A 20,447-nucleotide genomic window follows, 5' to 3' on the forward strand; every position below is an offset into this window, starting at 1 on the left:
ACTGTATAGACCTACTGTCCCTCTCCATACTGTATAGACCTACTGTCCCTCTCCATACTGTATAGAACCTACTGTCCCTCTCCATGTTGTATAGACCTACTGTCCCTCTCCATACTGTATAGACCTACTGTCCCTCTCCATGTTGTATAGAAATACTGTCCCTCTCCATGTTGTATAGAAATACTGTCCCTCTCCATGTTGTATAGACCTACTGTCCTCTCCATGTTGTATAGACCTACTGTCCCTCTCCATAATGTAAAGACCAACTGTCCCTCTCCATGTTGTATAGATCTACTGTCCCTCTCCATGTTGTATAGACCTACTGTCCCTCTCCATACTGTATAGACCTACTGTCCCTCTCCATGTTGTATAGACCTACTGTCCCTCTCCATGTTGTATAGACCTACTGTCCCTCTCCATACTGTATAGACATACTGTCCCTCTCCATAATGTAAAGACCAACTGTCCTTCTCCATACTGTATAGACCTACTGTCTCTCTCCATGTTGTATAGACCTACTGTCCCTCTCCATGTTGTATAGACCTACTGTCCGTCTCCATACTGTATAGACCTACTGTCCCTCTCCATACTGTATAGACATACTGTCGCTCTCCATGTTGTATAGACCTACTGTCCCTCTCCATGTTGTATAGACCTACTGTCCCTCTCCATGTTCTATAGACCTACTGTCCCTCTCCATGTTCTATAGACCTACTGTCCCTCTCCATACTGTATAGACCTACTGTCCCTCTCCATACTGTATAGACCTACTGTCCCTCTCCATACTGTATAGACCTACTGTCCCTCTCCATGTTGTATAGACCTACTGTCCCTCTCCATACTGTATAGACCTACTGTCTCTCTCCATGTTGTATAGACCTACCTTCTCTCTCCATGTTGTATAGACCTACTGTCACTCTCCATGTTGTATAGACCTACTGTCCCTCTCCATGTTGTATAGAAATACTGTCCCTCTCCATGCTGTATAGACCAACTGTCCCCCTCCATGCTGTATAGACCAACTGTCCCTCTCCATACTGTATAGACCTACTATCACTCTCCATACTGTATAGACCTACTGTCCCTCTCCATACTGTATAGACCTACTGTCCCTCTCCATACTGTATAGATCTACTGTCCCTCTCCATCTGTATAGACCTACTGTCCCTCTCCATACTGTATAGACCTACTGTCCCTCTCCATACTGTATAGATCTGTCCCTCTCCATACTGTATAGATCTGTCCCTCTCCATACTGTATAGACATACTGTCCCTCTCCATGTTGTATAGACATACTGTCCCTTTCCATGTTGTATAGACCTACTGTCCCTCTCCATGTTGTATAGACCTACTGTCCCTCTCCATGTTGTATACCCCTACTGTCCCTCTCCATGTTGTATACCCCTACTGTCCCTCTCCATGTTGTATAGACCTACTGTCCCTCTCCATGTTGTATAGATCTACTGTCCCTCTCCATACTGTATAGATCTGTCCCTCTCCATACTGTATAGATCTGTCCCTCTCCATACTGTATAGATCTGTCCCTCTCCATACTGTATAGATCTGTCCCTCTCCATGTTGTATACACCTGTCCCTCTCCATGTTGTATACACCTGTCCCTCTCCATGTTGTATAGACCTACTGTCCCTCTCCATACTGTATAGATATACTGTCCCTCTCCATACTGTATAGATCTACTGTCCCTCACCATACTGAAATGATCTGTCCCTCTCCATGTTGTATAGATCTACTGTCCCTCTCCATACTGTATAGATCTACTGTCCTTCTCCATACTGTATAGATCTACTGTCCTTCTCCATACTGTATAGATCGACTGTCCCTCTCCATACTGTATAGATCTACTGTCCCTCTCCATACTTTATAGACCTACTGTCCCTCTCCATACCTTATAGACCTACTGTCCCTCTCCATGTTGTATAGATCTACTGTCCCTCTCCATACTGTATAGACCTACTGTCCCTCTCCATGCTGTATAGACCTACAGTCCCTCTCCATACTGTATAGACCTACTGTCCCTCTACATACTGTATAGACCTACTGTCCCTCTCCATAATGTATAGACCTACTGTCCCTCTCCATCCTGTATAGACCTACTGTCCCTCTCCATGTTGTATAGATCTACTGTCCATCTCCATACTGTATAGATCTGTCCCTCTCCATGTTGTATACACCTGTCCCTCTCCATGTTGTATAGACCTACTGTCCCTCTCCATGTTGTATAGATCTACTGTCCCTCTCCATACTGTTTAGATCTGTCCCTCTCCATACTGTATAGATCTGTCCCTCTCCATACTGTATAGATCTGTCCCTCTCCATACTGTATAGATGTGTCCCTCTCCATACTGTATAGATCTGTCCCTCTCCATGTTGTATACACCTGTCCCTCTCCATGTTGTATAGACCTACTGTCCCTCTCCATACTGTATAGATCTACTGTGTCTCTCCATACTGTATAGACCTACTGTCCCTCTCCATACTGTATAGACCTACTGTCCCTCTCCATACTGTATAGATCTACTGTCCTTCTCCATACTGTATAGATCTACTGTCCCTCTCCATACTGTATAGATCTACTGTCCCTCTCCATACTGTATAGATCTACTCTCCCTCTCCATACTGTATAGATCTACTGTCCCTCTCCATGTTGTATACACCTGTCCCTCTCCATGTTGTATAGACCTACTGTCCCTCTCCATACTGAAATGATCTGTCCCTCTCCATGTTGTATAGATCTACTGTCCCTCTCCATACTGTATAGATCTACTGTCCTTCTCCATACTGTATAGATCTACTGTCCCTCTCCATACTGTATAGATCTGCTGTCCCTCTCCATACTGTATAGATCTACTGTCCCTCTCCATACTGTATAGATCTACTGTCCTTCTCCATACTGTATAGATCTACTGTCCCTCTCCATACTGTATAGATCTACTGTCCCTCTCCATGTTGTATACACCTGTCCCTCTCCATGTTGTATAGACCTACTGTCCCTCTCCATACTGAAATGATCTGTCCCTCTCCATGTTGTATAGATCTACTGTCCCTCTCCATACTGTATAGATCTACTGTCCTTCTCCATACTGTATAGATCTACTGTCCCTCTCCATACTGTATAGATCTACTGTCCCTCTCCATACTGTATAGATCTACTGTCCCTCTCCATACTGTATAGATCTACTGTCCCTCTCCATGTTGTATACACCTGTCCCTCTCCATGTTGTATAGACCTACTGTCCCTCTCCATACTGAAATGATCTGTCCCTCTCCATGTTGTATAGATCTACTGTCCCTCTCCATACTGTATAGATCTACTGTCCTTCTCCATACTGTATAGATCTACTGTCCCTCTCCATACTGTATAGATCTACTGTCCCTCTCCATACTGTATAGATCTACTGTCCCTCTCCATGTTGTATACACCTGTCCCTCTCCATGTTGTATACACCTGTCCCTCTCCATGTTGTATAGACCTACTGTCCCTCTCCATACTGTATAGATATACTGTCCCTCTCCATACTGTATAGATCTACTGTCCCTCACCATACTGAAATGATCTGTCCCTCTCCATGTTGTATAGATCTACTGTCCCTCTCCATACTGTATAGATCTACTGTCCTTCTCCATACTGTATAGATCTACTGTCCTTCTCCATACTGTATAGATCTACTGTCCTTCTCCATACTGTATAGATCGACTGTCCCTCTCCATACTGTATAGATCTACTGTCCCTCTCCATACTTTATAGACCTACTGTCCCTCTCCATACTTTATAGACCTACTGTCCCTCTCCATGTTGTATAGATCTACTGTCCCTCTCCATACTGTATAGACCTACTGTCCCTCTCCATACTGTATAGACCTACAGTCCCTCTCCATACTGTATAGACCTACTGTCCCTCTACATACTGTATAGACCTACTGTCCCTCTCCATAATGTATAGACCTACTGTCCCTCTCCATCCTGTATAGACCTACTGTCCCTCTCCATGTTGTATAGATCTACTGTCCATCTCCATACTGTATAGATCTGTCCCTCTCCATGTTGTATACACCTGTCCCTCTCCATGTTGTATACACCTGTCCCTCTCCATGTTGTATAGACCTACTGTCCCTCTCCATACTGTATAGATATACTGTCCCTCTCCATACTGTATAGATCTACTGTCCCTCACCATACTGAAATGATCTGTCCCTCTCCATGTTGTATAGATCTACTGTCCCTCTCCATACTGTATAGATCTACTGTCCTTCTCCATACTGTATAGATCTACTGTCCTTCTCCATACTGTATAGATCGACTGTCCCTCTCCATACTGTATAGATCTACTGTCCCTCTCCATACTTTATAGACCTACTGTCCCTCTCCATACTTTATAGACCTACTGTCCCTCTCCATGTTGTATAGATCTACTGTCCCTCTCCATACTGTATAGACCTACTGTCCCTCTCCATACTGTATAGACCTACAGTCCCTCTCCATACTGTATAGACCTACTGTCCCTCTACATACTGTATAGACCTACTGTCCCTCTCCATAATGTATAGACCTACTGTCCCTCTCCATCCTGTATAGACCTACTGTCCCTCTCCATGTTGTATAGATCTACTGTCCATCTCCATACTGTATAGATCTGTCCCTCTCCATGTTGTATACACCTGTCCCTCTCCATGTTGTATAGATCTACTGTCCCTCTCCATGTTGTATAGATCTACTGTCCCTCTCCATACTGTTTAGATCTGTCCCTCTCCATACTGTATAGATCTGTCCCTCTCCATACTGTATAGATCTGTCCCTCTCCATACTGTATAGATGTGTCCCTCTCCATACTGTATAGATCTGTCCCTCTCCATGTTGTATACACCTGTCCCTCTCCATGTTGTATAGACCTACTGTCCCTCTCCATACTGTATAGATCTACTGTGTCTCTCCATACTGTATAGATCTACTGTCCCTCTCCATACTGTATAGATCTACTGTCCCTCTCCATACTGTATAGATCTACTGTCCCTCTCCATACTGTATAGACCTACTGTCCCTCTCCATACTGTATAGACCTACTGTCCCTCTCCATACTGTTTAGATCTACTGTCCCTCTCCATACTGTATAGATCTACTGTCCCTCTCCATACTGTATAGATCTACTGTCCCTCTCCATACTGAAATGATCTGTCCCTCTCCATGTTGTATAGATCTACTGTCCCTCTCCATACTGTATAGATCTACTGTCCTTCTCCATACTGTATAGATCTACTGTCCCTCTCCATACTGTATAGATCTACTGTCCCTCTCCATACTGTATAGATCTACTGTCCCTCTCCATACTGTATAGATCTACTGTCCCTCTCCATGTTGTATAGACCTACTGTCCCTCTCCATACTGTATAGACCTACTGTCCATCTCCATGTTGTATAGACCTACTGTCTCTCTCAACACTCTATAGACCTACTGTCGCTCTCAACACTGTATAGACCTACTGTCCCTCTCCATGCTGTATAGACCTACTGTCCCTCTCCATATTGTATAGATCTACTGTCCCTCTCCATACTGTGTAGACCTACTGTCCATCTCCATACTGTATAGACCTACTGTCCTTCTCCATACTGTATAGATCTACTCTGCGTTTCTCTCTCCATCTCACTCTCTCCCTCTCTCATCCTGCTTTTCTCCTCTCTCAACTGTTCCCTCCCGTTCTCTGTCACTATCATCCTCTCTTTCTTTTCATTTACATTGATCCCTTCCATTTTCCTCCCTCCTAACTGCCACATTGTAAAAAGAGCTGCAGGCACACAGACACAGAACAAGGGGCAGTCTGGCCAGGAGAGGGAGTGAGAGACCCAGACACACAGAGAGAGACACACAGAGAGAGAGAAAGACCCAGACACAGAGAGAGAGAGAGAGAGACACAGAGAGAGACACAGAGAGAGAGAGAGAGAGAGAGAGAGAGACACAGAGAGAGAGAGAGAGAGAGAGAGAGACACAGAGAGAGAGAGAGAGAGAGAGACACACAGAGAGAGAGAGAGAGAGAGAGAGAGAGAGAAAGACCCAGACACACAGAGAGAGAGAGAGAGAGAGAGAGAGAGAGAGAGAGAGAGACACAGAGAGAGACACAGAGAGAGACACAGAGAGAGAGAGAGAGACACAGAGAGAGAGAGAGACACAGAGAGAGAGAGAGAGACACAGAGAGAGAGAGAGACACAGAGAGAGAGAGAGAGAGAGAGAGAGAGAGAGAGAGAGAGAGAGTCGGTCCAGGGCAGTTTAGACCCACAGCTGGGTCATTGTTTTGTCTGTCAGTGGCCAGGGACAGAAGGGCTCTGTGTGGACCGCTGGATGGGCTCTGAGACATCTCCATCCAGCTCCACATGACACTGGTCTGCTTGAACCACTCTCCCTCCAGGCCTTTCAACCTTCTTTCATAGACACAGGGGCGCGCACAGGGGGCGCACACACACACACACACACACACAAATGTCTTCCCCCCCACTGCCCCTCTCTCCTGACAAACTTCCAAGACATGAATTTGGAATGGGACAGTTGCAAGAAAGAACACTCCTTGGCAGTTCCCAGCAAATGTCATCAACAGTTCTATATTCTTGGCTCGCTGCCAATTCTTTTCTTCTTTTTTTACCCCCTTTTTCTCCTCAATTTCATGGTATCCAATTGTTTTTAGTAGCTACTATCTTGTCTCATCGCTTCAACTCCCGTACGGGCTTGCTTTATCAAAGCAATATTGAATAAAAATCTCTATGTTCTCTATTCCCTCCAAATGTTTATATTATTTTTTATTTAACCTTAATTGAAATGCCATAATAATTTGTTTCTTTGCTGTAATGATGTGTTATGGTCTGTGGTGTTATGGTCTGTGGTGTTGTGGTCTGTGGTGTTGTGGTCTGTGGTGTTGTGGTCTGTGGTGTTGTGGTCTGTGGTGTTGTGGTCTGTGGTGTTGTGGTCTGTGGTGTTGTGGTCTGTGGTGTTGTGGTCTGTGGTGTTGTGGTAGGCATCAATCAATAGAATGGCCAAGATGTGTCATAGTATAGAATCGAATGGTGCTTTTACCGTCACTGGCTGTCCCACTAGTCCCATTTCTACACCACCCTAAACAAACACCTTCTCCAACCCCCTCTCTTTCTCTCTGTGGGTTCTGGTGAGTCTTTGGAGAAGTTCTCCCTCCCTCCCTCCCTCCCTCCCAACTCTCCCTCTCTCTGGGACTCACTCTCTCCATGGATTAACATGTACTACTTACATACACACGCGCCCACACACACACACGCACACACGCTCCCACATACACACGCGCGCCCACACACACACACACACACGCACGCCCACATGCGCACACACGCGCCTACACATGCGCTCACACACTGCTCACAAACACACAGAAAATACACAGAACACACCTACACACTAATTTCTGCCCCATTTTCCCTCCTTCTTGGTCCCCTGCCATGACTGCAGTGTTCCCTAGGAGGCCAGTCTTTTCACAGTTTAGCACAAGGGGCACAGAGACACACTGAATGCAATACAGAAACACATACACAAATATGCAGTCAGACGCCAACAGAAGTACACAGCCATTCTGTTCTGCTCTGGCCGGGACTTCTTTAAGACATTCCTGAGATACTCTCGAGCCAGCCATGAACGATCAACTCCCTCCCTTCCCCTCAACGACACACACCACCCCTCCACCTCTCCTCCCTTTATCCGTCAATACTCACCACCACAGTGGCAGTCTCCAGGCCCAGCGATCCCCAGCTCAGGAACAGAGCCAGCCAGGCCAGCACCGTCATCCTGGGAGGAGAAAAACCACACACACATAGGGGTCAGCGAAGCACCAAACACACCTCCTAGGAACCATCATATATTACACAGCCTACATGCCACAGAGTCACAGAGCATTACAAACTCAGTGTTGTTCGATGAAATACAACACACAGGGTTTAACTGTCGGGGTGTGTGTCTGTGTGAGTGTGTGAGTGTGTGTGTGTGCTTACAGGATGAGGAGCCAGCGGGCCTGTTTGGCTAGCCCCAGCAGGATGAACAGACACACTAGGAGGTCCAACAGCAACAGCAGCATGTAGGACAGCCACCTACAGCCCAGGAGATAACAGCCATCTCAGCAATAGGACACCATAGAACCACACAATGCAGGGAGTACACTTCTAAATACATTTCTATGGTGCTGAACGCAAAACTCAATCTTTCAGCAAACCACAAGGGAGTGATATACTGGCACGCTATTATGTGTGTTCTTAACACCCAATTAAAAACATTCGAGAAGAAGACACTCCCACTCCCTTCCCTCACCTGTAGTCCTCGTTGACCATCAGTGTGTTGGCTGCCCAGCCAGGGGAGAAGGGGCTTGGCATGACCCCTCCGACTGGTGCCAGTGTGGGGGCCATGGAGGGGGGCACAGGGGTGAGGGCTGCTATGGGAGGATCTCCGCTATTGTTACTGCTGTTCCAGGCACCCCCGTCAGAGGAGCGAGCCATGGTCAGAGAGGTGAGCAGGGACACCACGTTCTCCGACAGTCTCCTACAGTTCCGGGTAGACACCAAATAAGGCTTACTGCCTGTAAACAGCTCCTCCATAGTGGTCAGGGGCCCAGCGATGGACTGCTGTAGCCCAGAGATTGTGTCTGAAACCTGGGGAGATGGAGAGGGAGGGGTGGGGCAGGACAGACATATAAACCCCTGAGTGACCGCATGGGGACAGACAGATAAACCCCTAAGTGACCGCATGAGGATAGACATATAAACTACTGAGTGACCGCGTGGAGACAGACATATAAACTACTGAGTGACCGCGTGGGGACAGACATATAAACCCCTGAGTGACAGCGTGGGGACAGACATATAAACCACTGAGTGACCGCGTGGGGACAGACATATAAACCACTGAGTGACAGCGTGGGGACAGACATATAAACCCCTGAGTGATAGCGTGGGGACAGACATATAAACCCCTGAGTGACCGTGTGGGGACAGACATATAAACCACTGAGTGACCGCATGGTGACAGACATATTAACCACTGAGTGACAGCATGGGGACAGACATATAAACCACTGAGTGTCCGCATGGTGACAGACATACAAACCACTGAGTGACCGCATGGTGACAGATAGATCCATATCACACCTGACAAGTTTACACACCACTTTCTCTCCCTCTCCGCCAATATATCTACCACACACACACACACTCACACATACACACACACACACACACATATATATTGTGCATGTCTGAAATTTGCTGGGAGGGAGGAGCTGAAGTACTCACCAGCAGATCGATGGAAGCCAGTGTGTAATTGGCTGTGAGAAGAGATGAGGTCAACTGATATATCCCATCATTAGCCTCACTGTTGCCATAGAAACCAACGCCTATGGCAACACTGCGAAAAGGGGAACAGGGATTGAGGGAGAGAGATTCATATTTCATTCAGTTTGTACTGTATGTACATATAAAATGAATTTGACACAACGAGATGGAACAGGTGAGAGTGATGTGAAATGTGAGAAATGGATGAATGAACGAACAAACGACCGACCACAGGAAAACATACAGATAGCTTTGAAGAGTCTTAGCAGTGTCTGCATCTGCAGTCTTTAGTTGGCGTGATATTAGAAATATAAAAAATAATCACATATATATCTCTCTGTTATTCAAATATTCAGATTAAAGCTTAGGCCAGATGTTCACCAAATCCCCTCGCACCCGAGAGCAATGGTATGACCCAATCTCCCACAAAGTATGTGACCCAGATTAGAAAGCGGGAAAAAGAGGAGGGGGTGTTTCATACAGTCCAACGTGTATGTTTTCTATGACAGCATCATGTGTGTCTCATATGTGCTCTGATGCACAACTTGAAAAATAGAGTGTAATTTGAGATTTTCCCACAATGCATTTCTAAAACTAAGATGTCTACTAACATGTCTCCCCTTTTTCTTCTCAACAGCAAGGTCGTGTATCAGAGAGAGAGAGATGACATCATCATGGCCGTAGGGGGGAACAGGACCACCATAACACAAACACCTGCATAATGATGACATCACTGAAGCGGAAATCAGATCTGGAGCACATTGTGCTGTTTGATAAAGCAGTGACATCAACTCAGGCTGACAATGCAATCCGATAACATGTGACATATGACAACGCTATGCTGCTGAGACGGGAGGGGTCATCCAACATCATGCGGTGTCAGAACTGAAGGTGTTTAACTGTGGGTTTTCTATACGAGAACCCAATCTGGCTCAGTAAACCCCGCAAATTATAATCTGGACCGCTAAACCAGTTCCACTTCATTCTTCTCCTCTAATCAGGGACTGATTAAGACCTGGGACACCAGGTGGGTGCAATTAATAATCAGGTAGAACAGACAACCAGCAGTACTCCGGACCTCGTAGGGTCAGATTTGAATACCTGCTGCAATCTCCTCATGCAAACTTAAAATTAACATCCTGTCACAACGTGACTAAACACCCTCATGACAGTGGATGACAGCATAGTCACCAGAGAGGGAACAGAGGAGAGAGGATTCAATACACTGAGATGGAACTTCTGACATCATCGTCACGGTGATAGGAAACCACGAATCAATTTCCAAACCACAAACATGCTGTCACAAGCCCAAACACCTAACCTCAGTGGCCTGGTCCCTCTGGTCAAACGAAAACTTGACCACGGTCAGTTAGGTCAACTGTCTGTGTCAGATATTGCCGGGAGCAAAATACTAACCCATTGTAAAGCAGGGACTGGACACTACTTTCTACAGTGCTCTGAAAATAACTTCCATCAAAACTCACACATGGTTATTGGACCATTGCGAAATAATGAAAGTTAGAAGATGGTACCTCTGTGTTATAAAAAGGATCCCTTTCCTCTATCCTTGTGACAAATGGTCATATGGTTTGGTCACAGTTCATGAATACAACACTCATGACACTGATGTCACAAAGATGACAGGACATCACAATGACCCTCATGACATCACAACATCCCAATGGCCTGCATAAAAAGGTCACAATGACCCTCATAATGACATCACATTGACCCTGGCAGTGACGTCACAATAACCTCTCTTACTCACCAGCACAGTGTGACAGCCGCCACCGACACCCAGGTGACGCAGCAGATACCCCGCCCTTTCTTGCCTCCGTATCCATGGCCAGTGCTGCCCTCTTCATCCTCCTCTTCCTCAGATCCCTCGCTCCGGTCACCACGACGACAGCAGCAGTAGTGTATGAGGAAGGAGATAATGACGAGGAGGGAGAGAACGAGAGCAATGGCCGAGAGACTAGAGAGGACCAGTAGAGTCTGAGAGAATAAATCAAATTAAACACAACCCTTTACAGACGGATGCTTATGGTAACACTGTCATTGTACTTGATTGCATAATGGAAAATGCATTTCTAAGTAACATTATCCCCCTGGGCAAAAACCTGACATAACGTAAAATCAATGTGCATATTCGGTTTATATTTAATTGCATTGCTAACATGTGAATACATCAACCCTTGAAATTCTGTTGTTGATTTACGGTGGAAATCTGGTTCAAATTTGTGTACGTTTCATTTCTTCATTTTCAAAAAACAAACAATTAACCTAAAATTTTTGCCAGATGACATTGATAAAATGTTGGTTCAACATATTTTTGCAGGCGGGATAGAATTGTATTTCAGAAACTCCCATGAGCCTCCTGCACACCATTTGAGAGTCAAATATTGAGGCCAGACTGTAGCAGCTAGGGCTGGGTAAATGTATCTATATACTGTGTTATGGATAACAACAGGGATTCAGAGCAGCTGGGAGGTGCATGTGTCAGTCATGAGGACATTAGTGCATTCCCAGCCTTCAATATTCTGCAAGAATCCCTACAGTGTATTTATGCAAAATAGCTAAATAACAGGTTGATATTGTGATACCTAAAATCACAACTTTTATTCAAAGCAACTTAACGTCATGCATGCATACATTTTACATATGGGTGGTCCCGGGAATCAAACCCACTACCCTGGCATTACAAGCACAATGCTCTACCAACTGAGCTACAAAGGACCACAATATTCTTTGGCCCTATAATTCCACCGTGACAAATGGCGTACAGTCCTACCTACCCAAGCAGTGGAAGTGAAAGGTGATTAGAACACACACACACACACAGACACACACACACACACACACACACACACGCACACGCACACGCACACTAATCTGTATGACTCCATTCAGAAGAGCATACCTACTGCATTCATTAACCAGTTTAACCTGTTTAACATACATACTGAACATGATTAAGGGTTAAAAGCTACCTTGTATCGTCACACTACTACCTCAGCTGCAAGCTGTAGTGAACATTAAGTTACAAACCCCTGTCACATCTCTCCTGCATCTCATCTTCAGCCTGCTCTCTGACATACTAACATCTATCATACTCAACTTTACTGGAGAGTGCATTTAGCCAGAACACATATCTACAGCATTATCCCTCTCTATCTGCCTGTCTCCCTCCCTTTCCTCTCCTCCACCTTATCTCTTATCCCTTTCTTATCCCTCTCTCCTGCTCTCTATAGCCCCCCCACCCATCCATGTTCCCCCTCCTCCCTTGCCTACTTTCTTTCTCCTCCACTCCCCCCCTCTCCCCCCTCTCTTCCCCCCTCCCTCTCTCTCTCCCCCCTCCCTCTCCACCTTTCCTCTTTCTCTCCCCCTCACCCTCCCTCTCTCTCCCCCCCTCTCTCTTTCTTTCTATCCACGCCACTGCAACTCTATTAATAATCTGTGACCTACTTAAATACATTCACTGGCACCCTCACTTTCTCTATCCCTTTTTACTCTCTCTTTCTGTTCTGTCTTCTGTTCCCCACGACCTCCTCACGTTACTCATCCTCTCCTTTTTACTCTCTCTTTCTGTCCTGTCTTCTGTTCCCCACGACCTCCTCACGTTACTCATCCTCTCCTTTTTACTCTCTCTTTCTGTTCTGTCTTCTGTTCCCCACTACCTCCTCACGTTACTCATCCTCTCCTTTTTACTCTCTCTTTCTGTCCTGTCTTCTGTTCCCCACGACCTCCTCACGTTACTCATCCTCTCCTTTTTACTCTCTCTTTCTGTCCTGTCTTCTGTTCCCCACGACCTCCTCACGTTACTCATCCTCTCCTTTTTACTCTCTCTTTCTGTCCTGTCTTCTGTTCCCCACCACATCCTCACGTTACTCATCCTCTCCTTTTTACTCTCTCTCTCTTTCTGTCCTGTCTTCTGTTCCACACGACCTCCTCACGTTACTCATCCTCTCCTTTTTACTCTCTCTCTCTTTCTGTCCTGTCTTCTGTTCCCCACGACCTCCTCACGTTACTCATCCACTCCTTTTTACTCTCTCTTTCTGTCCCGTCTTCTGTTCCCCACTACCTCCTCACGTTACTCATCCTCTCCTTTTTACTCTCTCTTTCTGTCCTGTCTTCTGTTCCCCACGACCTCCTCACATTACTCATCCTCTCCTTTTTACTCTCTCTCTCTTTCTGTCCTGTCTTCTGTTCCCCACGACCTCCTCACATTACTCATCCTCTCCTTTTTACTCTCTCTCTCTTTCTGTCCTGTCTTCTGTTCCCCACAACCTCCTCACGTTACTCATCCTCTCCTTTTTACTCTCTCTTTCTGTCCTGTCTTCTGTTCCCCACTACCTCCTCACGTTACTCATCCTCTCTCCAAGTGCTTTCCATTTATTTTGTCTTTCTCTACTGGCGGATCATTTGAGAATCTCTCTCTAGGTACCATAGACATGTTGTTAACATGCTATGTGTGTGACATAGGGAGTAGGGACGTAGAGCCACTGGAAGGGAATGGTGAAATCTAGAAATGAACAACAACACAACAAACATTTTGACAATACAACATTTTGCTGCTACTACTACAGTGTCTCCAGATTAAAACACTCAAACCAAATCCTACTCAAACCGTACTGTGGAACTTTTACAATTGCATGCCGATGATGAGAATGAATGTGAAATAAGATGGAGTCACTAGTGGAGCTGAGGGATGTAAACTGAACTGTGGTGGAGATGGGAACAGAACAGTGTAATTAAGTGCTAACAGTTTTGAGGAGAGACAGCCAGGTGGAGTAATATTTCTGATGAGTTGAAATCCAGGTCAAGATTCTTCTGAGTGGTCTGGGCTCATTTCCCTGTCAATAACTAGGTCACTTGCACCACTAGCATGAATAAGCTGTTTAAATGCTCTAATAATACCAGTAGGATTCTGCAGATGTCGCTGTGCAAAACAGAGAGGGATCTTTATGGGGCAGTATTTAACATGAGGGGTGGGGGGATTCTGTATCATTGCGGTTTCAGACTTGGTTCTCATTCTTACCAAGTGCAATACATATTTTTCATTGAATCTTAGCTGTTTTTTATTGTCGATCTTGTTGTTTGAACCAAGAGAAAACTTGAGATAAATCAATCAGTCATGCTGTGTGATTGGCCAGTTGTAGTTTGTGATGGATGTGATTGGCTGTGGGCGTTTTCTGTTACCTGTTGGTACTCCCAGCTGTCGGGGATGAAGAGGTTGTCTCTCATCGTCATGGTGAGGTCCAGCCGGGGGAGGGCGTGGCACATCCTCACCCATAGCGAAGGGGTGTAGTTGGGCACGGTCGCCATGGCAGCCATAGTCTATCGCCTAACCCCCCCTCCTCCACCCTGTTGAAAGGAACTAAGAGAAGAGAATGGTTAGAATATCAAAGGTGTGTAAGTGATAGACATATTCCACATTTCCACACCAGTGGCGGACCAAAGATAAATACTATGAGTAAACAAAGCCTTATACTGTATGTGGTGATGGCTATTGCAACTGAAATGTTGTCCGTCTACCACTCCTTCTTACACACTGGAAGCCAGGGAAGAAAGATAAGATGTTTCAGAACAACCCTGCTGAGGAGGCAGGGAGGGAGGGAGCAAGGGACGGAGGGAGTGAGGGAACTAGGGGACATCACCTCACCAACCACCCCCCCTCCAGTCTGTGGGAGAGCCAGCCAATGGTTGAACAGTTGTCAGACATGCTCATGTTCACTGAAACTTCCTATTTCATCAATCAGTGTACTTACTGTAGGTGGTTCAGGACAATGTGAAGTTTCTCCTAGATTCTGATCTAAGGTGATGTTTACATTGTCTTCTCCTAGACCACATCAAACTCATTCCACAGAGTTTTGAGTGTCTGTGGGTTTTCGCTCCTCCCTTGTACTTGATTGATGAATTAAGGTCACTAATTAGTAAGGAACTCCCCTCACCCTGTTGTCTAGGTCTTAATTGAAAGGAAATAACAAAAACCTTCAGAAACTAGGTTCTCTGTGGAATGAGTTTGACACCCCTGTCCTAGACTCTGATCTAAAGGTGAGGTTTTGTGTAAGGAATTGTGAAAGTCAAGGTAATCTAATCCTAGATCAGAGCTATGCCTAAGGGCTTGTATCTGGAGCGAGGAGGTATGCAGGTTGAAACCATGTGGAGCAGAAACCACAGAGCAAGAGCAGACATTGCTAGTTATTTTTGCTCAGCTTCTAATCTACATTTGGATCACGGTTGTGGTCAATTCCATTCGAATTCAACTAAACCAACTACCCTGTCATCTCTACTAACATCCTACTTCATCATACAACTCAACCTATGGGAGCAGAGTAGGGGAGATAGTGGGAGGTCCAGTGGCAATCTCAGCCACACCACACAACCAGCACTATATAACAGAGGCAGAGTTGGGTCAATACAAGAGGGAGATTCAACCGCCATCAGACCAACTATCTACACAACACCCCTCAACCATCCTGGAAATTAGAAGATACTATAAGAGATAGTAGGTCTACAACAATGATGCACTGTAGCAGACTTCACACAACCACCCTCCAAAGGGAAGGAGAGAGGGGAAACAAGGGAGAACAGGTCAGTCTTTGTAGCCAAACTCCACCACCACACCCTGCTGAGAGACACATCTTCCCCTCCCTTCCTCAAGCCCAGCCAAGAGGGAGAAAGTAGGGTAAACACAAAGGGAAATCCGGTTATCCCAGATAGACACCACAATCACAGAGCTAAGAAGAGAGGATGAGGGGGGATGGTAAGGGGGCCACAGCACTGATTGTGCAGATTAAGAGAATACCAGGGTTTTACAGTTGAAGACAAGAGGGTTTCAAGAGAGCCTATGAGATGAGATCAGCACAGACTAGACCATTGACAGGAGTTGTGCTGAGGAGTAGAGACAGGGGGTTGTACAGTACTGCTCTACATACAGTGAGACACAGAGGAACGTTGAGGAAAGACAATAGTGTATTTGATAGCGTCTATCAGGGAGGGATTCTTAGATTTGGATTCTGCACCAGGCTCCTATCTTGGTTTTGCTGTCTTTGAATGTTTAGAACATTCAGCATTGTATCACATGAATTCTCAGCCTTGTTAATGATCCATCTGTATGAGCACACAACACTACATTTGAATAGAAGCACTACACAATATTAAATACATGATCAAGAATGTATGATCAAGAATCACATTTGACCTATAACTATAACTATTTTAGAAATATCAACCCAGTCTTTTTACTGCAGCAGCCATTTCAAATCAATTACGTCTCAATGGACATAATAAGTCCAGGTGTTGGGGTCATTGTTTGGGATGTGTGTGTGTGTGGTGTGTGTGCATGTGGATTTGGGGCATCCCAGGCCCAGAGAGGGTTAAACAGACAACCCAGACAGTCAATCCCAAGCTCATTAGAATAAGCCTATTCCCCTTAATGGCTCCAAACCCCCAACTGTCACTAACAAAATCAATGCCAACACTCTGTTTCACTTGTGAACAGTGGGAGCAGAATGGTTGCACACACTGCCGTCCATCCCCTCACCCTGAGGCTGTCAACAAACTGGTGTTATTGTTGTAGTCTCACATTGTTATGGCCAGACTCTGATGGTATATCAACAAACAGGATTTTTCATGTTATAGTCTTGAATTATTCAGCTGTGAGGGTGGTAGAGGATGTTGTCACATTAGGTGAATTATAGGAATGTTGTTGTGTGGTTAGACTGTAGTGTGAATTGAAATTCAATTCATGTTACTTGGAAAAGTCTACATTAACAATTTTTGGCAAATATCATTGTTACGGCTACAGGTATCCTGTGTGTAGCCTGCATGTATTTTCTTTCCTTCTCCCTTATTCACAGGTGTCGCCAATCAGTCGCCAATCAGTCGGCAATCAGGAGACACCTGCTCCTTTTCCCCTACCCAATCACATCCCCTTTCCCTTGGTTTAAAAGTATCCCAATCAGTTCTCTCTTTTGTTTTTGCAACTACATGTCACTTTGTCCATTATCCTGTGAGTATTGTTTTGTTATGGTGTTTGATGGTGGGAAAAGGTGGTACCAAGACAAGTCGCCCATGGACATACACTACCCGTAGGTAAATATTGCCTAAAGAACACTAGTTAGAACTGGGCAGACCACCCACTGTATTTTATTGGTTAGTGAGCTAGCTGTTGTTGAAGCAGGTAGTCTAGCTTAGGGGTGTTTTTGGATAATGTTATTTCTTTCCTTGGGTCCAGCTCAGCCCCTTTTCCCGCCCCCCTTTACCGTGTGTTTAAAAATAAACCATGAGTGTTTGACGGTAGACTTAAGTTGTCTGTGGTTGTTCTCACTGTTCCTTTTCACTGTTATAATTTTCAAGAGTTAAGTTGCGGGTCTCGTTTCCATCCCCCCTAGACTGCAGGGCCAAAGGGATTCGTAACATAAGTGGGGGCTCATCTGGGATCTGTCTTTACTGACACCCATGCCGCTCGTGCAAATTGTTGTAGTGGTCTAGTTCAGTGTTGAGCGTCAAAGCTGTTGTAGCATTAGTGTTTGCTATTTGTTGGCTCTTGTGTTTTCGTGGTAGTTCAAAATGGCTACATTTGATTTGAAATCCTTTTTGGATAACCCTACATGGGAGGTTTTTGACAAATGTTGTAGAGTTGATTTACTGACCTTGGCTGACCATTACACTGTATTGATTCCGCAGAGTTTACTTAAAGTGGAGATTAAACAGCTGGTGTTAAGTGTTTTGTTGGAAGAGCAGGTGCTTGTGTTACCGCTGCCTGAGTCTACTACCCCTGTAAGGGATGTTGCTGCTGAGGGCGAGGCTAAAGCTCCAGCCACATTGCCCCATTTTGATCCACTCTCCTCACAGTCAAAACGGTGATGCCAGGAGGGATGTCCGTTCGACACAGCTCCAACTGGAGGCGGAAGAGAGCCCAAATTAGGCGAGAAAATCTCCAGTTGGAGATGAGTAAAATTGAGGCAGAAAAAGAGCAGCGGCAGTTGGAGTTAATGCGCCAGATGGAACTGGAGGCAGAGGCAGCGAGGCTAGCCTCCGTTCCTGCTGTGCCTGTTAGTGAGGCGTCCTCACCAACTGGAGCTTCCAACACTTTTGACATTAGTAGGCAGATCGACTCTCTGACCAAAGGCACTACGGCAGAGATTGACTCCTATTTGTGTGTTTTTTAATGTATAGCTGTAGCATTGAAATGGCCTGAAGAGGTATGGTGCCTTCAGTGTAAACTGGTAAAGCCCAAGAGGTTTTGTCAGCGCTACCTCTTGAAGACAGTTTGAATTAGGAAGTGGTCAAAGCTACTGTTCTATGCGCCTATGAGTTTGTGCCTGAGGCATACCGACAGAGATTTAGGTCTCATAGAAAGACTTATGTAGAATTAGAATTAGACCAGGGAAATCTGTTTTGATAAATGGCATGCGGCTAGCAAGGTAACTGATTTCAACTCTCTCAGGAGCTAATCTTTTTTTTAAATTAAAGTTTAAATTTTTTTTTAAATAAATAAAAATTGCTTACCAGAAGGCATTGTAGTTTACCTAAATGAACAAATTATCCTCCTTGTCAGAAGCGTCTGTGTTGGCAGAAGAGTTTGTGTTGACGCACAAGAGTGTGTTTTCAGCTCATACTGAGTAGAGCCGCTGAATTGCCTACTTTTAGTCCTAGCCGGCCAGCAGTACAGCAAGCAAGCCCGAAAAATGAGTGTCCCTGTTTCTATTGTCATAAGGTGGGACATATGATTAATGATTGCTTCCTCCTAAAACGCAAACAAGGGATGCCTCTTCGTGCCAAGCCGTCAACAGGTGTTGTCTAATTCGTACGGTTGTGAGGCCTGAAACTAAACAAGTGCCTCCGGGTAACTGTAGTTTGAAAGTCCCAGTCCCCGACTGCAATAATGAACCGTTCGTTTGAGGGTTTTGTGTCCCTAACGAATGATGAAGCGGCTCAGCGACTGGTTAAAATCCTTAGAGATACTGTTGCAGCGCAGTCGTTTATTTTGTCTGATGTGTTGCCCTTATCTGACAATACATACTGTGGTTCCAGTGTGTTAGTTCAGGGTATTGAAATGGATTTTGTTGCCAGTAAAGGGTGCCATTGCACTTTGAGTGTACACTGAGTTAATCAGTGGAATATTCAGAGTGGGGGCACGTCCTGTTGCCAGTAAAGGGTGTGACCTTTATAATGGGTAACGATATTGCCGGAGGAAAGGTAGTACCCGTATGGAGGTGGCAGGGTAGCCTAGTGGTTAGAGCGTTGGACTAGTAACCGGAAGGTTGCAAGTTCAAACCCCCGAGCTGACAAGGTACAAATCTGTCGTTCTGCCCCTGAACTGGCATTTAACCCACTGTTCCTAGGCCGTCATTGAAAATAAGAATTTGTTCTTAAATGACTTGCCTAGTTAAATAAAGGTAAAAAATTTTAAAAATTGGATAAAAGTGACCACTCCTTCTCCAATGAGCTGGCACAGAGTTATCCACATGTATTCCCCGCTTGTGCGGGGACAAGTGGGTGACGTGATAGATTTGTCGAACACTGTTCTGTTCAAAGAAGTTGATCCAGAGGATGGGTTGTATGCTACCTCTGAGGAGCCAAGGGAAGTATGTTGAACTTATTGCTGATGCAATACAGTTACCAGTCACTCGTGAGCAGCTGATTGCTAACCAAAAGGTTGACAACAAGCTTGCTAAATGTTTTTCTAGGGTTGTCTCATTGGAACAGGTAAAGAATAAGAACGTGGCTTTCTTCATTGATGGTAATCTCCTCCTGCATAAATGGACATCCCATGTTGACGTAGGCGGAGATTGGAATGCTGTTTACCAAATAGTGATTCCTACAGCCTTTCGACAAAATGTGTTATCCCTTGCTCATGATCACCAGTGGTCCAGTCATTTAGGAATCACCAAGACTTATGATCGGGTTCTTCAACATTTCTTTTGGCCAGGTTTAAAACCAGATGTGGCTCAGTTCTGTCGGACATGCCACACATGTCAGATAACAGGAAAATCAAGTTATTCCTCCCGCTCCTCTTTGTCCAATACCTGTCATAGGTGAACCATTCGAACATGTGGTGGTTGATTGTGTTGGACCATTACCGAAGACAAAAATC

The 20,447-nt window shown here is 45.3% G+C and overlaps 1 protein-coding gene across 6 annotated transcripts in view; it reads right to left on the reverse strand.

Moving 5' to 3' along the window:
* LOC135520646 (protein tweety homolog 1-like) overlaps nt 1-20,447 on the reverse strand; it is a 100,163-nt gene that overhangs the window by 71,329 nt on the left and 8,387 nt on the right. For all 6 annotated transcript variants that reach the window (XM_064946354.1, XM_064946353.1, XM_064946355.1 and 3 more), the window contains exons 2-7: nt 14,543-14,720; nt 11,112-11,338; nt 9,305-9,416; nt 8,328-8,665; nt 8,015-8,110; nt 7,739-7,811 (exon numbers count right to left, since the gene is read on the reverse strand). In XM_064946354.1, coding sequence (XP_064802426.1) covers nt 7,739-7,811; nt 8,015-8,110; nt 8,328-8,665; nt 9,305-9,416; nt 11,112-11,338; nt 14,543-14,677 — 981 coding nt within the window. In that variant the 5' untranslated portion in view covers nt 14,678-14,720. The remainder of the gene's footprint in view (nt 1-7,738; nt 7,812-8,014; nt 8,111-8,327; nt 8,666-9,304; nt 9,417-11,111; nt 11,339-14,542; nt 14,721-20,447) is intronic.

This window comes from Oncorhynchus masou, chromosome 29 (assembly GCF_036934945.1).
Source record: "Oncorhynchus masou masou isolate Uvic2021 chromosome 29, UVic_Omas_1.1, whole genome shotgun sequence".
NCBI lineage: Eukaryota > Metazoa > Chordata > Actinopteri > Salmoniformes > Salmonidae > Oncorhynchus > Oncorhynchus masou.